General features: G+C 38.4%; 2 protein-coding genes across 5 annotated transcripts in view; one reads left to right on the top strand and one right to left on the bottom strand.

Moving 5' to 3' along the window:
• The window catches only part of LOC133659766 (CCR4-NOT transcription complex subunit 3-like), a 41,490-nt gene extending 22,034 nt beyond the window's left edge, over nucleotides 1-19,456 (bottom strand). For 2 of the 3 annotated variants that reach the window (XM_062062476.1, XM_062062478.1), the window contains exons 1-7: nucleotides 19,257-19,456; nucleotides 16,918-16,987; nucleotides 5,487-5,554; nucleotides 5,319-5,405; nucleotides 5,141-5,230; nucleotides 4,933-5,061; nucleotides 4,759-4,854 (exon numbers count right to left, since the gene is read on the bottom strand). In XM_062062476.1, coding sequence (XP_061918460.1) covers nucleotides 4,759-4,854; nucleotides 4,933-5,061; nucleotides 5,141-5,230; nucleotides 5,319-5,405; nucleotides 5,487-5,554; nucleotides 16,918-16,942 — 495 coding nt within the window. In that variant the 5' untranslated portion in view covers nucleotides 16,943-16,987; nucleotides 19,257-19,456. The remainder of the gene's footprint in view (nucleotides 1-4,758; nucleotides 4,855-4,932; nucleotides 5,062-5,140; nucleotides 5,231-5,318; nucleotides 5,406-5,486; nucleotides 5,555-16,917; nucleotides 16,988-19,256) is intronic. The other variant, XM_062062477.1, reaches the window with a different exon arrangement.
• The window catches only part of prpf31 (PRP31 pre-mRNA processing factor 31 homolog (yeast)), a 342,441-nt gene that overhangs the window by 66,327 nt on the left and 250,864 nt on the right, over nucleotides 1-25,250 (top strand). The gene's annotated exons all lie outside the window — the stretch shown is intronic.

Below are 25,250 nucleotides of genomic sequence, written 5' to 3'. Positions count from 1 at the left end.
GTACGTTGCTAAACAGATCCAACTTTAGTGAAACACTAAGCATCATGTAGCAGTATTGCTAAGTGCTAAACAAGATGTACAAACTATAAACATTTAAAAAAAACAATCACTTACTGTACAATGTCTGCTCTCACTGCAATGGCCGACTAATGGGATGTTTATATCTTCCCGGTTAGATGAAGAATTCCTCATAATCCTCACAAAAGGGTTAAAAAAAAAACAAGTTTCTGGTAACAGAAGTCTTTTCGTGTCTTTCTCGCCATCTCTCCGGGTCTCTGGTTTATGTCCTCAACCTTCTACTATCCAGGTCAGAGACATGATTTATCATCTAGACCAGTGTTTTTCAACCACTGTGCCGTGGCACACTAGTGCGCCGTGAGATGCAGTCTGGTGTGCCGTGGGAGATTATCTAATTTCACCGATTCGGGTTAAAAATATTTTTTGCAAACCAGTAATTATAGTCTGCAAATGATGTGTTGTTGTTGAGTGTCGGTGCTGTCTAGAGCTCGGCATAGTAACTGTGTAATACTCTTCCATATCAGTACGTGGCTAATTGCTTTGTAGATGTCGGAAAGAGTGGAAGGCAGCGTGCAGGGTAAAAATGTGTATAATGCTTAAGCTAAAAATAAACAAAAGGTGAGTGCCCCTAAGAAAAGGCATTGAAGCTTAGGGAAGGCTATGCAGAACGAAACTAAAACTGAACTGGCTACAAAGTAAACCAAAACAGAATGCTGGACGACAGCAAAGACTTACTGTGGAGCAAAGACGGCGTCCACAAAGCACATCCAAACATGACACGACAATCAACAATGTCCCCACAAAGAAGGACAAAAACAACTGAAATGTTCTTGATTGCTAAAACAAAGTAGATGCGGGAAATATTGCTCAAAGGAAGACATGCAACTGCTACAGGAAAATACCAAAAAAAAAAGAGAGAAAAAGCCACCAAAATAGGAACGCAAGACAAAAACTAAAACACTACACACAGGAAAACAGCAAAGAACTGAAAATAAGTCACGACAGTACACCTACTTTGAGACAAGAGCTATATTTATGCATGCTTGGTTATGGTTTAAAGTCATATGCAACAATTGCGACGACGACTTTTTACTGTCAACTGAGTTTCGTTTTTTAATGATTTCTGCTGGTGGTGTGCCTCCGCATTTTTTCAACGCAAAAAATGTGCCTTGGCTCAAAAAAGGTTGAAAAGCACTGATCTAGACTCAGAGGTGATGCAGCAGTCAATACAGCCGCATAAGCTAGTTCTCTCTCACACTGCACACCCAATTCCATTTATTTGCCCTCAAGGGACACAGATTGGACATTTTTTTGGCCAATTTAAACGCTCCTTAGTGCCTAAAGACTGACCTTTTCGCATCAGATTCAGGCCACATCAGGAGGTAGTCCGAGTCCGATCTTTTCAGATGTGACTTCAGTCTAAACGGCAATGTGAGCTGAATGAGACCCGTATGGGACTTCCGGGAAAAGACGCCAGCAGAAGTGGGTACTTCATCACAACATCCAGCTTCCGTGAGCAACGTCTATTTTCAACAGCTACATTTCCGGTGCATCACTAGTCAACAGTGCACCAGTAATAGGGACATATGGAATGGGGCCGTGAATCTTTGGCCACCACACCATTCAGAATCAAAACAATTCTCGATTCAAAATCAATACATTTTTAAAATAACTTTGGGTGCCAGTTCTATGATTAACTACATCCCTCCATAAAATAGATAACACAGCTCTGATAAATGGTTATATTATTTTGAAGGAAACTAGTTTTGTTTGATAACATTATACCCAAATATTTACTGAAGACACATTTTGGAAAAAATTACTAGGGATGTCCGATAATGGCTTTTTGCCGATATCCGATATTGTCCAACTCTTTAATTACCGATACCGATATCAACCAATATCAACCGATATATGCAGTCATGGAATTAACACATTATTATGCCTAATTTGGATAACCATGTATGGTGAAGATAAGGTACTTTTTAAAAAAATAAAATAAAATAAGATAACTAAATTAAAAACATTTTCTTGAATAAAAAAGAAAGTAAAACAATATAAAAACAGTTACATAGAAACTAGTAATTAATGAAAATGAGTAAAATTAACTGTTAAAGGTTAGTACTATTAGGGGACCAGCAGCACGCACAATCATGTGTGCTTACGGACTGTATCCCTTGCAGACTGTATTGATATATATTGATATATAATGTAGGAACCAGAATATTGATTACAGAAATAAATGGGGGGAGGGAGGTTTTTTGGGTTGGTGCACTAATTGTAAGTGTATCTTGTGTTTTTTATGTTGATTTAATAAAAAAAACAAAAAAATACAAAAAAAACTCAGATACAGATAATAAAAAAAACGATAAAGATAATTTCCGATATTACATTTTAATGCATTTATCGGCCGATAATATCGGCAGGCCGATATTATCGGACATCCCTAAAAATTACTTTAAAAATATATTTTTAAAAATTGCTTTGATTTTCTTTTAACCAATTAATCGTTACACATAAGAATTGAAATTCGATCAATTTGACACCCCTAATATGAAATATATATTTTGTGTCCAAAGAAAAAGTGATTGTTGAAGGACGGAAGTTGATACTTTGCTTACGTACGTTGTGTAAGTTGACTTGGAAAAATAAAGCTTACTAGATCCACGCTGATGATGTCTGTGCCTCCTTTACTTAACAGCCATAAAAGATTACAACCCTCCCAAATATATTTCACTATATACATCCATTCATACACTATGTTACTTTCATTTAAAAGACACTCATTATTAAAGGTGTGACAACTTTTATTTTATTTTGTAGCAGCCATTTACCAAATCCTTTGTTTTCACTTTATCGAACTGTGCACTGTATTGACGTGGAGGCCACATCGGGGCCACGTAGGGGCCTGTACGGGTTTACGCTGGAGTCTGATACAGATCACATTTTAATTGCAGTGCAAGCAGTCAGAAAAAAAAAAATCTGATTTTGAAAAAACATGAGATGGGCCTGCAGTGTAAATAAACAGTCTGTGATCACGGTGCCTCTAAAAGTAGTTCCTTGGTGTTGGCGCTTATAAGAATATCGCTAATACGCGCTTTTTGGATGTTTATGGGCGCAATAGAGCAGTGTTTTTCAACCTTTTTTTAGCCAAGGCCCATTTTTTTTCATAAAAAAAATACGGAGGCACACCACCAACAGAAAACGTTAAAAATTAAACTCCACCAGGTTGTCGTGCCTTATTTTGAGTTTGTTGTTGTTGTTTCCTGTGTGTAGTGCTTTAGTTCCTGTCTTGCGCTGTTATTTTGGTGACCCTTCCTGTTTTGTTGGTGTTCTCCTGTAGCAGCTTCACACCTTCCTTTGAGTGCTATTGCCCACACCTGCTTTGTTTTCGCAATCAAGACTATTTAAGTTGTGCGTACGCTATCCTTCTTTGTGGGGACACTGTTGATTGTCATGTCATGTACGGGATGTGCTTTGTGGACGCCGTCTTTGCTCCACACGCTGTAAGTTTTTGCTGTCGTCCAGCATTCCGTTTTTGTTGACTTTGTAGCCAGTTCAGTTTTACTTTTGTTTTACATAGCCATCCCTATGCTTCAGTGCCTTTTCCTAGCGGGACTTGCCTTTTGTTCATTTTTGGTTTAAGCGTGACATACCTTTTTACCTGCACGCTGTCTCCCGCTGTGCTCTGCGTATTGGGATCACGACAAACCATCCTCGACGCGTTCTGACTTCTACAAAGCAATGAACTACCTGCTGCCACCTACTGACATGGAGTATTACAAGATTACCCTGCCAAGCTCTACACAGCACAGGCACTAGACCAGTGGTTCTTAACCTTGAACCCGAACCCCACCAGTTTCATATGCACATTAACCGAACCCTTCTTTAGAGAAAAATAAAATAGTTTTTTTTTTTCAAATTCAAGACAAAGTTATATGTTTTTGGTAACACTTTAGTATGGGGAACATATTCTAAGTAACAAAGACTTAATTTAGAGTTATTTGGTTAGGGTTAGGGTTAGAGGGTTAGGGTTATAATAAGGCCATGCCGAATAATGCATTAATAAGTACTTAATAATGACTAGTTAAGAGCCAATATGTTACTAATTTGCATGTTAATAAGCAACTAATTAATGGTGAATATGTTCCCCATACTAAAGTGTAACCATGTTTTATTACTGGTGCACAAAATGAAGCGTGCATGAACATCACCTTGTTCAAAGAATAAAACCAACACAGTGCATAAACTCACAACAAATGACACACCTGCAAACCAGTCTGACTTCTGCTGTTGCCGTATCCGTAATACGGCGATAGGGAGAAGTTTTTATTTACACGATGAGTCGGGTGTGTCTTGACCTCCGCCGAACCCGACTCACCGAACCCCAAGGTTCGATCAAACCCAGGTTAAGAACCACTGCACTAGACAACGGCACATTATTATGATTATTGATTTGCAAAAAATATTTTTTGGACCAATTAGGTGAAGTTGCATAATTTCCCACGGCACACCAGACACTATCTCACGGCACCCGCGGCACAGTGGTTGAAAATCACTGCAATAGAGTACTCCCATTAGCTGCATTGTTAGCCACCTCTTACTTGCCTTATTTTACGACTTAGAATGCATAGAAAAACTAAAAACGTGCTCTTGTCTTCCATAGGGTTTGCGAATGATAGACATTTTCTTTTTTTTCTTTTAAAGTGCAGTTCCCCTTTAAAGTAAAGCTGGACTGACCTCTTTATCGCCCTTCTTCTTTCGCGTTTGAACGGAAAGCGACTCCACCTCACTTTCAAACTGATCCACCTGCATATTTAAAGTGTCTATGGTATTCTACGGGAGGAGAGGACAAGCAGTGAGGTTTTCCCTGAGTCCAAATGTCTCCGTCCTTGGGAACAGAAGGTGAGTTACCGTCAGCCATTGGCCCGTCTCCTCCTTTTCCCGCTGAGCCGGGTCGACTTTTTGAGCCAGCCCCAAGCCTTCTTTGGAGTAGGCTTTCGTTTTTGTTTCCCGCTCCACCACTTTGAAGCGCTCCATTTGCTACACAGAACACAAGAGTCAAACGCTAGGGAGGGAGAAGGTATCTTCAATAGCCCGAGGAGATGCAACGGCGTCGTACCGTCTCGATAAGCTTACGGTTCTCCACTAGCTGCCGTTTGTCTTTGATCTCGTTGGAGGCTACCCATGTTTTTATCTGATCTCTCAATCGCTGGAAAGATTAGGAGACGTTAGAAGCAAGTTGGTGGTTTGAGGGAAACCGCAGCCGTAACGAGGGTGGCGCAGCTCCTTAGCCATACCTGTAGTTTTTTAATCTCTTTCTTGAGGTCAGCCTCGTATTTTTCCTTCTGGTTTGCGTTGGCCGCATTGTGAAGCTGAAATATAAACTGTCACGTTATATTCCAGTGTTTTTATTTGTTTCCTTGCATTGAAATGGTCAAGAGAAGCACAAGAGACAAGATTCTCACCTTTTGCCAGATGTCTTCAAACTGTTCCACACCTTCAGCTACTTTTTTCAAACATCGGTCAATCTCCCCTGTGAGAGAGGGAGAAAGAGAGAGATGGATGTCATTCAATGCATCGGGGCAACAAATAACCACAAGAACATTTGTCGCCATCGTCATTTGACGTCATCACTTGTGTTTTTTACGGAGGGACGCAAATCGCCGATAAATGTTGCTGGACGATATATTGACCTACAAAACATTGTGGATAAATGATATTATCGTCCACATTAGGTTTGTACGGTATACCGGTACTAGTATAGTACCAAGATACTAATGAATCATATTCAGTACAATACCGCCTCTAAAAAGTACCGGTCTACACCCCCCTTTTTTTAACGGGCATGACGGCGTGTCGTCATGTCGCAACATTGCTGGTTTTACGAGCATGTTCGGCAGTGCACACACACAGAGTACTTACAAGCAGACACAGTGTGCAGACAGAAAAGGGAGAACGGACCCATTTTGGTCCAAAAACTAACGATACTGAAACGCCCTCAGGAAGAGGTGCTTTAAGACATGGCTAGCTAGCTAAAATGCAACAAACACAGCGAAATATGAATACGAAGAGTAAAAAAATAAACCCACCTACAATCTGATATATGTGATATATCACTAAGATTTTGAACTTTGTTGTAAAATTCTCCTTCCGTGTCTGTCCCTGACACCCGCATTTCAGGTTCTGGAAACACTCTGTGGAAACGCTCCCCACCCACACTGCTTGGTGCCTCGTCTGAGCTGCTGTGACTACATTACCATAGTAACTAATTAGATTACCATAGAGTAACTATTTAGATTACCATAGTAACTAGTATATCAAGCGGGCGTGGGAGGGGCATTCAACGCTGCTGGCAGCTTTAATTTAACATTGTAATTGGAATGAAATAAATAATAAAAAATAAAATATACTCTGTCAACAAAATGTTTCACTTGAATATCAAATTTGGCCCGGGAATGACATCATGCCGGCCCCTAAGTTCGGTTCAAAGCTTGGGAGAGACTGACATTTTTGAAGGAAAATCCCTACATATATTATTTATATATTGTTATTTACAGATTAACACTGGACATTTGTTATTTACAGATATACACTGACATTTTAATTCATATATTGTTATTTACAGATAAACACTGCCCTTTGTTATTTATATATTGTAATTTACATACACAAACTGACATTTATATATTATTTACAGATAAACCCTGACATGTATGACTTATAAGTTGCTATTTACAGATAAACACTGACATTTATTATTTATATATTGTTATTTACAGATACACACTGACCTTTATTATTTATATATTATTTACAGATACACTGACATTCATTATTCATATATTGTTATTTACTAGGGGTGTAACGGCACGTGTATTTGTATTGAACCGTTTCGGTATGGGGGTTCCGGTTCGGTTGTGTACCGAACGAGTTTCCACACGGACATATTAAGTAGCGTAACGCACGGTGTGTAAACAATGCAGATTGTTACTCGAAATGCCGGACATTTGAGCCCGTTAGCTGCTAGCATGCCGCTAACGGGCTACGATAGACTGACCATACGTGCTCTTTTCACCGGACATGTCCTCTTTTGCGGAGCTGTCAGGGCGGAGTTTCTTAAATGCCTCAAATGTCCGGCATTTTGAGTTAGGGTTGCGTGTATTTTCAATGTACGTTCAGGGTTAAGAAGGGGTTAAAAACAAAACAAACAGCAGCATTGGTGAGGGAGGGGCAGAGACAGAGAGAGCGAGAGAGTTATGATAAACGCGCATGCGTAGCCAGGCTCTGCTTTTTATCCATAGATTTATCAGATTTAATTTTTTATTATCTATAGCAGGGGTGTCAAAAGTGTGCCCTTTTGCTGCCCACAGCTAATGTTTTAAAGGCCCACAGCACATTCTAAAAATACTATTCGAATAAACAAAAACATAACAAAAGTGAAATAAAAAAGCTTAAAGGTTAAATGTAATTTAGAAAAAGTTGCAATGTTGACTAATAAAACAAAGCTGTTTTTTTTCCTTTCAAACTGTCATTGCTCAAAACATAATATTGTATCAAAATCAATGTTATTATGAATTATTGACCTATCCAAGGTTCCCATTACTTCACATCAAATATTCCACTTAGAAAAATATTTTTGGCGGAAGATTTTGCAAATTTGGTAAATAACCCCAAAATTTATATTTTGTTGTTTTCTTACTGTACCAAAAATGAACCGAACCGTGACCTCCAAACCGAGGTATGTACCGAACCGAAATTTTTGTGTACCGTTACACCCCTATTATTTACAGATAAACACTGACATGTATTATTTATATTATTTAAAGTTAAAGTTAAAGTACCAATGATTGTCACACACACACTAGGTGTGGTGAAATTTGTCCTCTGCATTTGACCCATCCCCTTGATCACCCCCTGGGAGGTGAGGGGAGCAGTGGGCAGCAGTGGGCAGCAGCATAGCCGCGTCCGGGAATCATTTTTGGTGATTTAACCCCCAATTCCAACCCTTGATGCTGAGTGCCAAGCAGATAAACCCTGACCTTTATATTTATATATTATATACAGATAAATACGGACATTTTTTATATATATATATATATATATATATATATATATATATATATATATATATATGTATATATATTGTTATTTACAGAAAAATACTGACATTTATTGATATATTTACAGATAAACACTGACCTTTTTTATTTATATATTGTTATTTACAGAAAAACACTGACATTTATTATTTATATATTTTTTATTTGCAGATAAACACTAACATGTAGTATGTATAGATTGTTATTTACAGACAAGCAGATAAACCCTGACCTTTATATTTATATATTATATACAGATAAATACGGAATTTTTTTTTATATATACAGTATATATATATATATATATATATATATATATATATATATATATATATATATATATATATATATATTGTTATTTACAGAAAAATACTGACATTTATTGATATATTTACAGATAAACACTGACCTTTTTTATTTATATATTGTTACTTACAGAAAAACACTGACATTTATTATTTATATATTTTTTATTTGCAGATAAACACTAACATGTAGTATGTATAGATTGTTATTTACAGATGAAATGGACCAAAAGGAATCACCGGACTCATTAATTCATCATTTGCTGAGAGGATGACTTTCCGACTGTTGGACATTGTGGACAAAAGCTTGGCTTTTTATGAATAATTCGGTACACTATATTTTTTTAAAAATCATATTGTTTTGTATACGATTGCTTTGGATTTAAATGTACTTTTTAGTAAAAGAACCTAATATAATTTAGGTATTATTTACATGGTATCAGTATAGAAATGTAGTACCCCACTCCTCCATGCGTCATCAGCCTGATTTGTATAAACAACCTGAAGTGTGAAATGCGGTGGAAACACACCACACACTTCTACAGGAACCCATAGATCTACCAACCAAACTTTCGGTGAAAAAGGGCCTATTGTTTCTTACAGTGAACTCTACTTCACTTTACAAACTTTTCCATGTATTAATACTGTTCAAGAAACCATTAAACTCGTAAGTCAAAGTTCCACTATATCGACTGTAGTGATACCAAGTACAAGAGTCATAAATAGTCAGTGCTACAACAATTACATTGATTTTTTTCATAAACACAAACATTTTTTGTCATCGTTTAAAAGTCAGGAAGTAGGTCCCTGGACACAGGAGAACTGTAACTACTTAGTATTGGATCCATACCCACATTTGTAGTATTACCAAAACTTTTGTAAAGAGTGCAAGTGCTGATTACATTTAAGCAGAAGTGTAGCTCAAACATGTTAAAATAGAAAGCAAGCAGACATTACCATTTAATGAACAAGCAGATTAAGAATCCATCATTATGTTGACAATAGGTAGATAAATGACACAATATGTTACTGCATACGTCAGCAGACTAATTAGGAGTTTTTCTTTGTTTACTTACTACTAAAAGACAAGTTGTCTAGTATGTTCAACATCTTATTTCATGCATAAATTGTTCTTTGATTGCATTAAGAAACATACATTTAATGTATAAGAATTCTTTTTTTTAAATATTTTCTGTTGTTAAAATAAAATAATTAATTACTTTTTTGGGGTGACCTTTGTTTTGTAAAGTATCGAAATACATTTTGATACCGGTACAAAACAACCCTGGATAGTGAGAAATGACAGGAGTTAATCAATAATAAAGCAGTGTGCAGCTGTTCAACACACCATCACAAAGTGCTTGTTTCTTTTTCAGCCAATTACTTTTGGTGTTTTATATTTTGTTTTGTTTGCCTGTCCTTGTTTGTAAATAGACAAAAGATTGTTAGTTATTTTAATGTTTGTAACAACCGAATGAGCAGCAGTTTGTTCACCAAAAGAATCACCCAAGTATCTTTTCGGACGCAAAATAATTTGGAAAAAATATCCCGGATTACCCAGAATTGACGGTTTTCCAGGACATTTTGCCAATTGAAAATGAATGGGCCAATTTTCAAACTTGCCACATTTCTCACCTGATCTGAACCGTTCCACCATCCGCACACTCCACTCACTTTGGACAATCAAACTACCATTTTCCCCATTAAAAAAACAAAAAACAAATCAGAAATTCCCGGTTTTCCAAAGCCTTATTTTCACCTCTTCCTGGAAAGTTGTCACAGTCCACATTTTTCAAACCTTGTGGACCATTTCACCATTCTTCTTAGTCGGGACAACAAATGCTCCTATTTGTTTTTGGAAAAAATTCCCGGTTTTCCCGAAATTCCAATTCAAACTACATCAACATTTTCCAACCGATTCCAAAAATTCCAACACCAACCCATTCATATCATCCAGTACAATTGTGTGAGTATCAAAATGTTCACAAATTCCCTGTTTTACCGAAATTCCCATACACTTTATAATCCGATGATGCCCTAAATTCTCAAATTTTTGTGCCATTTTTAAACCCGATTCCGACCTTCCAACCACCACTGTTCCGATATATCGGACGCAAAACATGTTTTTCCTTTCCCAAAATTCCTGGTTTTCCCAGAATGTTCTCCCCGTTGACAATGAATGGGAAATATACTGCATATCCCACATTTCTGATCCGATTTGAACCGTTCCACCATCCACACACTCCACTCACCCGGGACATTCAAGCATTTCAGTTCCAATCACGCGTAGGGCTGGGCGATATATCGGGTTTGTAAGATATATCAATATATTTTCAAAGAAGACATGAATTCAGAAAATATTGTAATATCCATATAATTTATTTCACGTTAAAATGACCAAACACCGCTTATTTGTTGTGTTCCTTGTTCTCCCCCGCTCGCTACTAAACCCCTCCCCTTCCTCCTTCCAAGAAGTGCTTTTCGTTTTCCCTCGCTTCCCGCCGTGTGTTTAAGAGCGCACTGCTGTGTTTAGATGGAGACAGGTGTGGACAATATTGTCCCCACACTAAAAGTATATAGCGAAGGTGAAAAACTATTTGATGTTTTGCAGCAGGCGATGTGTCATGAACATTGTCACAACTTGTTTATTTTGGTTGGTCAAACTGTTGTACTGAACCACTAGGGAGGCGTTGGAGAAGAACAAAGGTTGTTTATTAGACTTCATCTTCATTAGCCAAACTGCTTTGTGTTTTATTTTGATATCAAAAAGGAAACACCAGCTTTTGTTTACATAATTGTGTTTTTTTCATGTCACTTCAAAAACCATTCATGTGACATTTTGTTAATGTTTTATTGTGTATAGTTAATTCCTATACAACATATTTCTGCTCAAACTCTTAATGGATTTGTCCCGATACATCATCTACATATACATATAAATGTACATAACTTAAAAAAACCAAAACCAAATAAAAACTCTATCAAAATGTAAAAATAGAGATAAAGGCATCATGTAATGACAAAAAGCTGACAAGCTGATGTTATTAAAGAATAAAATAACTAATATTTGTTTATAAATATATGGACTACGTTTATGTATATTCTTTTTAGTAAACATTACAAATGACATGATGGTATTACGTTCACACCCCAACACTGCTTTACTTAACAATCAGTAATCATGATTTAAATATTGATAACAATAAACTTAATTATTACTTTGGCCATAATTGGCAGCCCTAAATCTCATACATGAACACTATTTTTTGTCTATTTTATATATATATATATATATATATATATATATATATATATATATATATATATATATATATATATATATATATATATATATATATATACATACACACACCGTATTTTCCGCACTATAAGGCGCACTGGATTATAAGGCGCACCTTCAATGAATGGCATATTTCAAAACTTTGTTTATATATAAGGCGCACCGGATTATAAGGCGCACCTATGTCAACAAAAGTCAGATAGGTCAGTCAAACTTTATTAATAGATTACAAACCAGCGTTCTGACAACTCTGTTCACTCCCAAAATGAATAAACACTCTGTTCACTGCCAAAATGAATAAACAGCTGATTTACTCGTGTTACGTAAATCAAACGTTAGTGATATCACAATATAGTAACACTCGAAATAGTGCAGAGCAATAACAATATATCAATAACTCAACGTTGCTCCGTTAATGTCACACAACACAACACAACACACAAAATAAACATGTAAAGCTCACTTTATGAAGTTATTCCTCATTCACGAATCCTTCTTCTTCAGTGTCCGAATTAAACAGTTGAGCGAATACGGCATCCAAAATGGCCGGCTCCGTCTCGTCGAAGTCGTCATTAATGGAGTCAGTGTCGCTGCTGTTTAGCAGTTCAGTGACAATTCCTGCCTTCCTGAAAGCTCGGACCACAGCTGAGACTGAATCAGCCCAGGCATTTACCATCCACTGGCAGATAGTGGCGTATGTCGTCCGGCGCTGTCTCCGTCTTGGTGAACGTCACGTGTGTTCGCCTTCTGTCATCCACTGTTCCCACGCAGTTAGCAGTCTAGCTTTGACACCAATATCTAGCGGCTGGAGTTCTTTTGTCAATCCACCCGGAATGACGGCGAGTATTGAATTAAGCGCGTAAGCGTGTCTCTTAATGTGATGTTATGAGCTAGCGAATATAACAACTACACTACCCAGCATGCAACGGTAGTGACGAGCATGCGCGGTAGCCCTGAGAAGCGTTGTTGTATGCCGGCAGTTAGAATGCGGTTATGAGCACGTTGTGAGTAAACGTTGAGAACTCAGCCAACACGCCTCGTCTGCATTATTTATAATTAGACAGACAACACACTTAACAGGAGCCACTTTGGGGTCTTTACATAAACACACAAATGGAAATGAAACGTCACATATCCCGCCATGCACCGCGCGCTTCTTCTTCTTCTACGGGGGCAGCTGCTTACTGTAGAAGAAGAAGCGCTTCTTCTTCTAGGGGGAAAAAAGATGGCGGCTGTTTACCGTAGTTGCGAGACCTAAACTTTATGAAAATGAATATTAATCCATATATAAGGCGCACCGGATTATAAGGCGCACTGTCAGCTTTTGAGAAAATTTGTGGTTTTTAGGTGCGCCTTATTGTGCGGAAAATACGGTATATATATATATATATATATACACACATAAGAGAAGACCCTTTGGAGGAAAGTTCTGTGGTCAGATGAAACAAAAATGGAGCTGTTTGGCCACAATACCCAGCAATATGTTTGGAGGAGAAAAGCTGAGGCCTTTAATCCCAGGAACACCAGGCCTACCGTCAAGCATGGTGGTGGTAGTATTATGCTCTGGGCCTGTTTTGCTGCCAATGGAACTGCTGCTTTAAATGGGACAATGAAAAAGGAGGATTAGCTCCAAATTCTTCAGGACAAGCTAAAATCATCAGCCCGGAGGTTGGGTCTTGGGCGCAGTTGGGTGTTCCAACAGGACAATGACGTCAAACACACCTCAAAAGTGGTAAAGGAATGGCTAAATCAGGCTAGAATGAAGGTTTTAGAATGGCCTTCCCAAAGTCCTGACTTAAAGGTGTGGACAATGCTGAAGAAACAAGTCCATGTCAGAAAAGCAACACATTTAGCTGAACTGCAGCAATTTAGTGGTCAAGTGGTCAAGCAGAAGCTTGTGGATGGCTACCAAAAGCGCCTTATTGCAGGTCAACTTGCCAAGGGACATGTAAGCAAATATTAAAGGCCTACTGAAACCCACTACTACCGACCACGCAGTCTGATAGTTTATATATCAATGATGAAATCTTAACATTATAACACATGCCAATACAGCCGGGTTAACTTATAAAGTGACATTTTAAATTTGCCGCTAAACTTCCGGTTCGAAACGCCTCTGAGGATGACGTATGCGTGTGACGTAGCCCGACGAACACGGGTATGCCTTCCACATTGAAGCCGATACGAAAAAGCTCTGTTTTCATTTCATAATTCCACAGTATTCTGGACATCTGTGTTCGTGAATCTGTTTCAATCATGTTCATTGCATTATGGAGAAGGAAGCCGAGCAAGCAAAGAAGAAAGTTGTCGGTGCGAAATGGACGTATTTTTCGAACGTAGTCAGCCACAACAGTACACAGCCGGCGCTTCTTTGTTTACATTCCCGAAAGATGCAGTCAAGATGGAAGAACTCGGATAACAGAGACTCTAACCAGGAGGACTTTTGATTTGGATACACAGACGCCTGTAGAGAACTGGGACAACACAGACTCTTACCAGGATTACTTTGATTTGGATGACAAAGACGCAGACGTGCTACTGTGAGTATGCAGCTTTGGCTTTTTTTTGCGTATGTACGTAACTTTTTTTTAAATATATAAGCTTTATGAACCTTGGGTTAGGTGAACGGTCTTTTGGGCTGAGTGATTGTGTGTGTTGATCATGTGTTTGAATTGTATTGGCGTGTTCTATGGAGTTAGGAGCTAGCAGAGGAGCTAGGAGCTAGCATAACACGTACCGTACCGTACGTGCGCGTCACGTACGTAACTTTTTAAAAATATATAAGCTTTATGAACCTTGGGTTAGGTGAACGGTCTTTTGGGCTGAGTGATTGTGTGTGTTGATCGGGTGTTTGAATTGTATTGGCGTGTTCTATGGAGCTAGGAGCTAGCAGAGGAGCTAGGAGCTAGCATAACAAACACGCAGGTGTTATTATGCAGGATTAATTTGTGGCATATTAAATATAAGCCTGATTGTGTTGTGGCTAATAGAGTATATATATGTCTTGTGTTTATTTACTGTTGTAGTCATTCCCAGCTGAATATCAGGTACCGTGAGTATGCAGCCTTGGCTGCTAAACATTCGATAACTTGACCGTATGTGCGCGTCACGTACGTAACTTTTTAAAAATATATAAGCTTTATGAACCTTGGGTTAGGTGAACGGTCTTTTGGGCTGAGTGATTGTGTGTGTTGATCGGGTGTTTGAATTGTATTGGCGTGTTCTATGGAGCTAGGAGCTAGCAGAGGAGCTAGGAGCTAGCATAACAAACACGCAGGTGTTATTATGCGGGATTAATTTGTGGCATATTAAATATAAGCCTGGTTGTGTTGTGGCTAATAGAGTATATATATGTCTTGTGTTTATTTACTGTTGTAGTCATTCCCAGCTGAATATCAGGTCACCCCCGGCTCTCACAGCATCTTCCCTATCTGAATAGCTTCAACTCCCCACTAGTCCTTCACTTGCACTTTACTCATCCACAAATCTTTCATCCTCGCTCAAATTAATGGGGAAATTGTCGCTTTCTCGGTCCGAATCTCTCTCACTTCATGCGGCCATCATTGTAAACAATAGGGAACTTTGCGTATATGTTCAACTGACTACGTCACGCTACTTCCGGTAGGTGCAAGCCTTTTTTTTATCAGATACCAAAAGTTGCAATCTTTATCGTCGTTGTTCTATACTAAATCCTTTCAGCAAAAATATGGCAATATCGCGAAATGATCAAGTATGACACATAGAATAGATCTGCTATCCCCGTTTAAATAAAAAAAATTCATTTCAGTAGGCCTTTAACATTGCTGTATGTATACTTTTGACCCTCACATTTTCAGTAGACCCATAATAAATTCATCAAAGTAGCAAACTTCATGAATGTTTTTTGTGACCAACAAGTATGTGCTCCAATCACTACATCACAAAAAAATAAGAGTTGTAGAAATGATTGTAAACTCAAGACAGCCATGACATGATGTTCTTTACAAGTGTACGTACACTTTTGACCACCACTGTATGTTTTGATTCATTTAAAAAACGATGGCTGAGTTACAGCCCCTGACTACACTTTATAATCCGATTAGTCGACTGACCGATAAAATACCGTATTTCCTTGAATTGGCGCAGGGAATATAGTATTCGCACGTCTAGAATTACTGCCGGGTCAAAGTCGTTTCTCAAAATAATTAACGCATGCTTGGCCTTATCGCCGGTTTATTATTGAAGCTGGATCAAATTCGTTTCGCAAAATATTAATTTTATTATCGCATGTCTATAATTTTCGCCGGGTCAAACTCGTTTCGCAAAATATTTAGCATATGGCTAGAACTTCCACCGGGTCAAATTCGTTACGTCACTAGTGACGCATCTGTCCTCATTTTCAAAATGGAGGAAGCGGCTTTCAGTAGTTTACAATCGCACAAAGGAAAAAAGATAAAGAGCTTTTCAGTAGGATTTAAGGTCCAAGCTATTGAATACCGGTACAGTATGCTAAAGAGAACAGTAAGCAGCTATGTTTTATTAATATACCGTAGCTGCGTGTGTGAAATACTGTATAAGTCATTAAATGACTCCCGCCTCCTGGTGGTAGAGGGCGCTGCCGCGCTAGTGATCCTTCTTGCGACTTCCGGTACTGCAGAAGAAGTGAACACACGCAGCAAGAGATTTTTTTTCAGATGGAGGATTGCATACCAGTATCTAAAATAAAACAGTTTTCTAAACTGGACTTTCAATGGAAGCAGGAGGTAATAATTAAAGGAATATCTCCATCGAAACAGAGACTTTTAAAACTGAAGAAAGAAAATAATGAAGACTTCTATAAACAAGTTATCGATGCTTTTGGTCAGAAGGAGCTGCAAATGGACTCCATTTATAAGTACAGGTAAGACCATAATAACGTTTTTTTTAATTAAATGTGCTTTTCATGATGGTATGCTTACATCACACTCAAAGCGCACGCCTAAATTTTATGGATTCCTTTTGGTAAACGCCGGAGTGAGAAGAGGTTTTAAAATAATTACCGCATGCACGGCCATCCCGCCGGTTTCCGGTAAACGCAGGAGTGACAGGAGGTTTTAAATTAATTAACGCCCCTGCGGCCATTCAAGGAAATACGGTAGTCACTATTTGTCCGTTGCAGCTCTATAACACAACATGGATGTTCTAGCAGACTGCGAATGGAAATACTTCTTACCTTGAAGTTTCCTCTTGTCAGCCATGGTCTGACTACGACGATGTCCACATTCCGTCTGTCACCGCGTGAGCTGAGCAGGGGGTAGACAACACAAGGTCAGGGCATCTAAAGAGCAGCAAGAGAGCACATCCGCTGCCCACAGTCTTAAACTTTATTTTTATACTTCTTCTATCCTAAACTCTTACGTCGAACCGGCCAACAAACCCCCACACATGTTATACCGCCGGAAAGGTCTCGTTCGCGGCCATTGCGGAAATCTCAATTGGGAAATTTTTGTGTTACCATGGCAACGGTATTCACGGGAGAGAGAAAAAATGGGCCAATTGAAAAGGAACTCACCTATTGTCTAATACGAGACGAACCGGCCAACGAACCCCCACATATGTTATACCGTCAGAAAGGTCTACTTTCCACCTATGAGGGTATTTTAAATTGGGATCATTTCGGTTTCCCACGGCGACGCTATTCACGATCAAAACAAAATATGTGTCAGAAATGGGCCAACTGAATGGGTACGCCTACTTTGTCTAATACGAGACGAACTGGCCAACGTACCCCCACATGTGTTATACCGTCGGAAAGGTCTCGTTCGCGGCCATTGCGGAAATTTCAATTGGGGAAATTTTTGTGTTACCATGGCAACGGTATTCACGGGAGAGAGAAAAAATGGGCCAATTGAAAAGGAACTCACCTTTTGTCTAATACGAGACGAACCGGCCAACGAACCCCCACATATGTTATACCGTCAGAAAGGTCTACTTTCCACCTATGGGGGTATTTTAAATTGGGATAATTTCGGTTTCCCATGGCGACGCTATTCACGATCAAAATAAAATATGTGCCAGAAATGGGCCAATTGAATGGGTACGCCTACTTTGTCTAATACAAGACGAACCGGCCAACGAACCCCCACATATGTTATACCGTCAGAAAGGTCTACTTTCCACCTATGGGGGTATTTTAAATTGGGATAATTTCGGTTTCCCATGGCGACGCTATTCACGATAAAAATAAAATGTGTGCCAGAAATGGGCCAATTGAATGGGTACGCCTACTTTGTCTAATACGAGACGAACCGGCCAACGAACCCCCACATGAGTTATACCGTCAGAAAGGTCTACTTTCCACCTATGGGGGTATTTTAAATTGGGATAATTTCGGTTTCCCATGGCGACGCTATTCACGATCAAAACAAAATATGTGCCAGAAATGGGCCAATTGAATTGGGATCATTTCGGGTTACTATTATTATTCGCTATTCACGATTAAAAGAAAATATGCGCCAATTTCTTTGCAGAAATGGGCCAATTGAACCGGTACGCCTACTTTGTCTAATACGAGACGAACCGGCCAACGTACCCCCACATGTGTTATACCGTCGGAAAAGTCTCACTTGAGCCGATGATTGTATTCTAAATTGGGAACATTTCGTGTTACTATAGCAACGTTGTTCACGAACAAAAAAAAGAAGACCTTTTGTCTACTACGAGACGAACCGGCCAACGAACCCCCACATATGTTATACCGTCGGAGAGGCCTCATTTGCGCCGATAGGCGTATTTTAAATTGGGAAAATTTCACGTCACCATGGCGACGTTCGCATGCTACGACGCTAACTTACGCATGCTAACTTTTTCTTCAAATTTTACACTTTTTTTCCCCTATTTCCGCAGCCATACAACTTGGTGTGTGAAACATGCCGACTGTTATCATGCTATCGCTAGCACACATGCTACGTGTTAGTACTTTTGTGTAAACACGCTACTTTTTTAGGCTAGCTCTGTGGCACTCTTGTGTTACACCTAAAAACTCCCGGATTCAGACACTCGGCACTAGCTGAGGATGTCGTTGTGGCTTGTGCAGCCCTTTGAGACAATCCTGATTTAGGGCTACATAAATAAACTTTGATTGATTGATGTAATAAGTACGGCGACCCCCGGCCAGAGGTCCAGGGCACGGATAGCAGGACCATCAGAATATTCTAGTTATTATTATGATGATGATCAGATATTGATGGAGGCTGCACTGTGTCACAGATGCTAACCACTCCACCGGCTAACGTTAGCACTACTCGCTTGCAGCTGAAGCCTCGTTCACCTCGCCTACGAAGTCGCTTTACCGGCAGCCCTCCCGTGCACACGGTGTGCACGGGAGGGCATGTGCATGCACAATTACACGCAACGTTTAGAGAAATGCACACATATATCTGTAAGCTGCTAGCTAGCTGGGCTAGCTCGGGCTAAAGATGCTAGCTAGAGGCTCGGCTAGGCAATTTGAGGAAAAAAATGGAAACTGGGTCGAACCGACCGGCAACATTCACATCTTTTCACGACATTTACCTATGATATGGGCTTTCGTTTTTCTTTTTTTCAATAACAGCAACACTTAGTCCAGAGTCTTCTTTACTTCCAAATGTACTTTCTTTTCGACAAGCTCGCTCAGTGTAATTTAGCCGAAGATGGACGCTAGCTAAAATTCCACCTCCGCATTAGCAGCCCGCCCTAAACCCGATCCGCAGCCTCTGATTGGACGACGCTGGTGTCTGTCAACGACTTACTTCCGCCCGGATGAAAAGCAGCCATATTTGTGTGAATGCTCCAAAGCATCCGCACAAATGGTTTTCTACTTTATATATGTCTATGGTTTTCTACACCAAACTTAATATATTTATTATTATCACACAAATGGTTTCCTACACCAAACTTAATATATTTATTATCATCACACAAATTGTTTTCTACACCAAACTTAATATATTTGTTATTATCACACAAATGGTTTTCTACACTAAACTTAATATATTTATTATTTTCACACAAATTGTTTTCTACACCAAACTTGATATATTTGTTATTATCACACAAATGGTTTCCTATACCAAACTTAATATATTTATTATTATCACACAAATGGTTTTCTACACCAAACGTAATATATTTATTATTATCACACAAATGGTTTTCTACACCAAACTTAATATATTTATTATTATCACACAAATGGTTTTATACACCAAACTTAATATATTTATTATTATCACACAAATGGTTTTCTACACCAAACTTAATATATTTGTTATTATCACACACATGGTTTTCTACACTAAAATTAATCTAATCATTATTATCACACAAATGGTTTTCTACACCAAAATTCATCTGTTTATTATTATCACACAAAGGTTTTCTACACCAAAATGTATCTATTTATTATTATCACATATGAATTTCTACACCAAAATTAATCTATTTATTATTATCACACACATGGTTTTCTACACCAAAATTAATCTATTTATTATCATCACACAAATGGTTTTCTACACCAAAATTCCTCTATTTATTATTATCACACAAATGGTTTTCCACACCAAAATTCATCTATTTATTATTATCACACAAATGGTTTTCCACACCAAAATTCATCTATTTATAATTATCACACAAATGGTTTTCTACACCAAAATTCATCTATTTATTATTATCACACACATTGGGTTTTGCACACCAAAATTCATATATTTATTATTATCACACAAATGCTTTTCTACACCAAAATTAATCTATTTATTATCATCACACAAATGGTTTTGTATACCAAAAATCATCTATTTATTATTATCACACAAATGGTTTTCTACACCAAAAATCATCTATTTATTATTATCACACACATTGGGTTTTCTACACCAAAATTAATCTATTTATTATTATCACACAAATGGTTTTCTGTACCAAAATTCATCTATTTATTCAACTTATCATTGTGTGAATGCTCCAAAGCATTCACACATATGGTTTTCTACACCAAAATTCATCTATTTATTATTATTATTATCCAGATTTTGGTGCTCTCTATCTTCCACATTTTTCACCCGATTCAAACCGTTCCAACTTCAAACTGTTCAGCCTATTCGGGAATCGCAGGATTTCCATTGACAAATTCCAAAACTCCCAGAATTCCAGGTTTCCCGGCACATTTTTCCCATTCAAAATGAATTGGCCATTCTTCAAACTTCCAAAATTCCCACATTCTTCAACCCATTCGAAACATTCCACCTTCAACCATTCTGAAAATTCAAACTACCCTATTTAGAAGTTTAAAAAAATTCCAGGATTTTCCAGAATTCCTGCTTTCCCAAAGCCCGATTTCCACCCTTTTTTCTTGCGACTACTCCTCGCATATTTTTCAACCCACTTCAACCGTTCCACCGTCCAAACATTCCTCTTAATCAGGACAAAAAACAAAGTTGTTCTTTGAACTGGAAATATTCCTGGTTTTCCCAAAATTCCTTGATACCATTTCTCAATTCAACATGTTGCTACTTCAAAATTTCACAACCGATTTGAAAAATTCCAACACCAACCATCCCAACTTATTCAGAACCATTTTCCCCAAAAATTCCCGCTTTTCCCGAAATTCCCAATTTTGGGGAAATTCCCATTGGGCCATTCTTCAAAGTTCCACAACTCCCACATTTTTCATCTGATTCAAACCGTTTCAACTTCAAAATATTCAGCTTGTTTGGGAATTCTGTGCTCTACTTCAACAATTCTAAAAAAAAAATCCAAGATTTCAGTTAAACTTCAGCATTGGAGCATTCACACACAATTCCTTCAGGAATTGCCTCATCTAGTTAATTTATGAAATAGTTCAGGCAATGTGCAGAATAAAGTTGGATCTGTGGTAACATTCCTCTGGGTTCCTGCTCATGTCGCAGTTGTGGGGAATGAGCAAGCACTAAAACAGAAGTGAACACAGTAAAGAAGAAGTGAAGAACATCATTAAGATAGAAGACAATAAAAAGTGGCAAGATAATTGGAATAAGGAAACAAAAGGCAGAGAGTATTACAAAGTCCAGAGGAGAGTAGGTGTAATGAGAGGAGGAATAAGAACACATTATTACTAGAATGAGATTAGGACATATTGACATTGATAGGAAACATAATACAGGCTGTGTGAGATATAAGTGTAGGACATGTTTTAATACATTGTAGGAAATACAATAGAGAAAGGGAAATAAGTTAGCGAAAGAAAAGGTTAGGTTAGTAGTGGAAGATATTTTAGGATTGCACTCAGAACACGTAACTTACAAAGCATTATATACATATTTAAAAAAGAGAGTCCATTTCTGTAGGTGGCGGAAATGCACACCAGAAGGTTGCTTGCCAACTGCCATCAAACAAAAGAAGAAGAAGAAGAGAAGCAGCCATTGGCTCAGAAAAATCACATGACCCCGGTCAGACAAACGCTGCCTTTTGATGTTTGCATGCAACGTTTTTAATCCGTGTCTCTCATGGTCGGCCTCAGAGATTTTAATCCCATTGTTTGTAATATTATGACTGCATGCGGTTACTTTTAAACTTGTGTCCAATGCCGCTTTGCAGCTGTATGCATATACTGTATGTGGTTTGGATATTACAAAACCCAAAAGCAGTGAGGTTGTCACGTTGTGTAAATGGTAAATAAAAAGAGAATACAATGATTTGCAAATCCTTTTCAATTTATATTCAATTGAATAGATTGCAAAGACAAGATATTTCATGTTCACACTGAGAAACTTCTTTTTTTTGTGCAAATAATCATGAATTTAGAATTTAATGGCAGCAACAAATTGCAAAAAAGGCATTTTTACCAGTGTGTTACATGGCCTTTCCTTTTAACAAGACTCAGTAAAGGTTTGGGAACTGAGGAGACACATTTTTGAAGTGGAATTCTTTCCCATTCTTGCTTGATGTACAGCTTAAGTTGTTCAACAGTCTCCCTTCTCATATTTTAGCCTTCACACATTTTCAATGTCTGGACTACAGGCAGGCCAGTCTAGTACCCGCACTCTTTTACTCTGAAGCCACGCTGTTGTAACACCTGGCTTGGCATTGTCTTGCTGAAATAAGCAGGGGCGTCCATGATAACAACATATGTTGCTCCAAAAGCTGTATGTACCTTTCAGCAACACCAGAGGGAGCTCCACTAACCACGTTAAACCCAGATTCTGATCTAACAAAGGTCTTAACTCATTCTCTTTCTATGCCACATCAATGTGGAATGCACTCCCAACAGGTGTAAAAGAAAGGGCATCTCTATCCTCCTTCAAAACCGCACTAAAAGAACACCTCCAGGCAACTTAAACACCCTCCCCTCCCTTCCCCTTCCTCATCATACCTCTTCGGATTGTAAATAATCAAATGTAAACACTTTTTCTTATACAGTAATTTCTGATCTCTCTCTCTGTGTCCACTACTTGCTGTACATATCCCACCAAGTCAGTCCTACACTGTTCCAATGTCCATTTCTCTGATGATGCAATTGTTGATACCAACCAAACCTAACCCCCCCCCCCCCCTCCATATCCCACACCCCGGATTGTAAATAATGTAAATCATTCAATGTATATACTCTGATGATTATCTTGTGTGATGACTGTATTACGAAAATAGTATATATCTGTATCATGAATCAATTTAAGTGGACCCCGACTTAAACAAGTTGAAAAACTTATTCAGGTGTTACCATTTAGTGGTCAATTGTACGGAATATGTACTGTACTGTGCAATCTACTAATAAAGGTCTCAATCAATCAATCAAAAAGCATTAATGGTGCCTTCACAGATGTGTAAGTTACCCATGTCTTGGGCAATAATACACCCCCATACCATCACACATGCTGCCTTTTACACTTTCACCCTAGAACAATCCGGATGGTTCTTTTCCTCTTTGGTCCGGAGGACACAACATCCACAGTTTCCAAAAACAATTTGAAATGTGGACTCGTCAGACCACAGAACACTTTTCCACTTTGCATCAGTCCATCTTAGATGAGCTCGGGCCCAGCGAAGCGTTTCTGGGTGTTGTTGATAAATGGCTGTGGCTTCGCATAGTACAGTTTTTTAACTTGCACTTACAGATGTAGCGACCAACTGTAGTTACTGACAGTGGTTTTCTGAAGTGTTCTTGAGTCCATGTGGTGATATCCTTTACACACTGATGTCGCTTTTTGATGCAGTACCGCCTGAGGGATCAAAGGTCAGGGGCATTCAATGTTGTTTTTCGGCCTTGCAGTGATTTCTCCAGATTCTCTGAACCTTTTGATGATATTACGGAGCGTAGATGGTGAAATCCCTAAATTCCTTGCAATGGCTGCTTGAGAAATGTTGTTCTTAAACAATTTGCTCAGGCATTTGTTGACAAAGTGGTGACCCTCGCCCCGTCCTTGTTTGTGAACGACTGAACATTTCATGGAAGCTGCTTTTATACCCAATCATGGCACCCACCTGTTCCCAATTAGCCTGTTCACCTGTGGGATGTTCCAAATAAGTCTTTGATGAGCATTCCTCTACTTTCTCACTCTTTTTTGCCACTTGTGCCAGCTTTTTTCAAACATGTTGCAGGCATCAAATTCCAAATGAGCTAATTTTTGCAAAAAATAACGAAGTTTCTCAGTGTGAACATGAAATATCTTGTCTTTGCAGTCTATTCAATTGAATATAAGTTGAAAAGGATTTTTTGTATTATCTTTTTATTTACAATTTACAAAACGTGACAACTTCACTGCTTTTGGCTTTTGTACTACTGTGACACCTTAACTTCTTTAAGGGATTAAGTGTGTATATTTATCTCTACTTTGTGTAACGCCCACAATCCAAATGTTTTTTTAATTTTACACTAAACCAGGGGTGTCCAAACTACAGCCCAGCCTCTTCAATTTGGCCCCCGAAACGTCATGAGTACAACAAAGCAGCGCACTGTGGAGTACTTTCCAATGAATGTAAAATACCAGGCAGTGTCTAAATACCACATATTTGCTGACATCTTGTGGACAATGTGAGTAAATTACATCAATGACCTTTCAAAAAATATCACAGCATTTACTTAAATGACACAATCCAAACAACCTTCCCTAGTCATGGTGCAAAAAATATATAAAAATGCAACTAAGATGAATGTCCACACACATAACACAACCCACTCACTGAACATTGTGGATGTTATGAAAAACATCCAAACATAAACCATTTTAAATTACACCCATTTAAATCCATTAGATTGCATGATAAGAAAAATGCACACCACTCTCTCCACACTTATCCATTCTAGCTGCTTGATATTTCTGATTGATGACTTTTAGAAGGTCATCACAAGGTAAGAGTCACAGTTTCACATACTTTTAATGTAAAATTCTAATAATTATATATCCGTTATATTAATATAATATGTATACACACATACACATATACATACATACATATATAGGGACGGCGTGGCGAAGTTGGTAGAGTGGCCGTGCCAGCAATCGGAGGGTTGCTGGTTACTGGGGTTCAATCCCCACCTTCTAC

Source organism: Entelurus aequoreus, linkage group LG11 (assembly GCF_033978785.1).
Source record: "Entelurus aequoreus isolate RoL-2023_Sb linkage group LG11, RoL_Eaeq_v1.1, whole genome shotgun sequence".
Taxonomy (NCBI): Eukaryota; Metazoa; Chordata; class Actinopteri; order Syngnathiformes; family Syngnathidae; genus Entelurus; species Entelurus aequoreus.
Note: the sequence above shows the minus strand (reverse complement) of the source record. Positions and strands in the feature narration are given on the sequence as shown.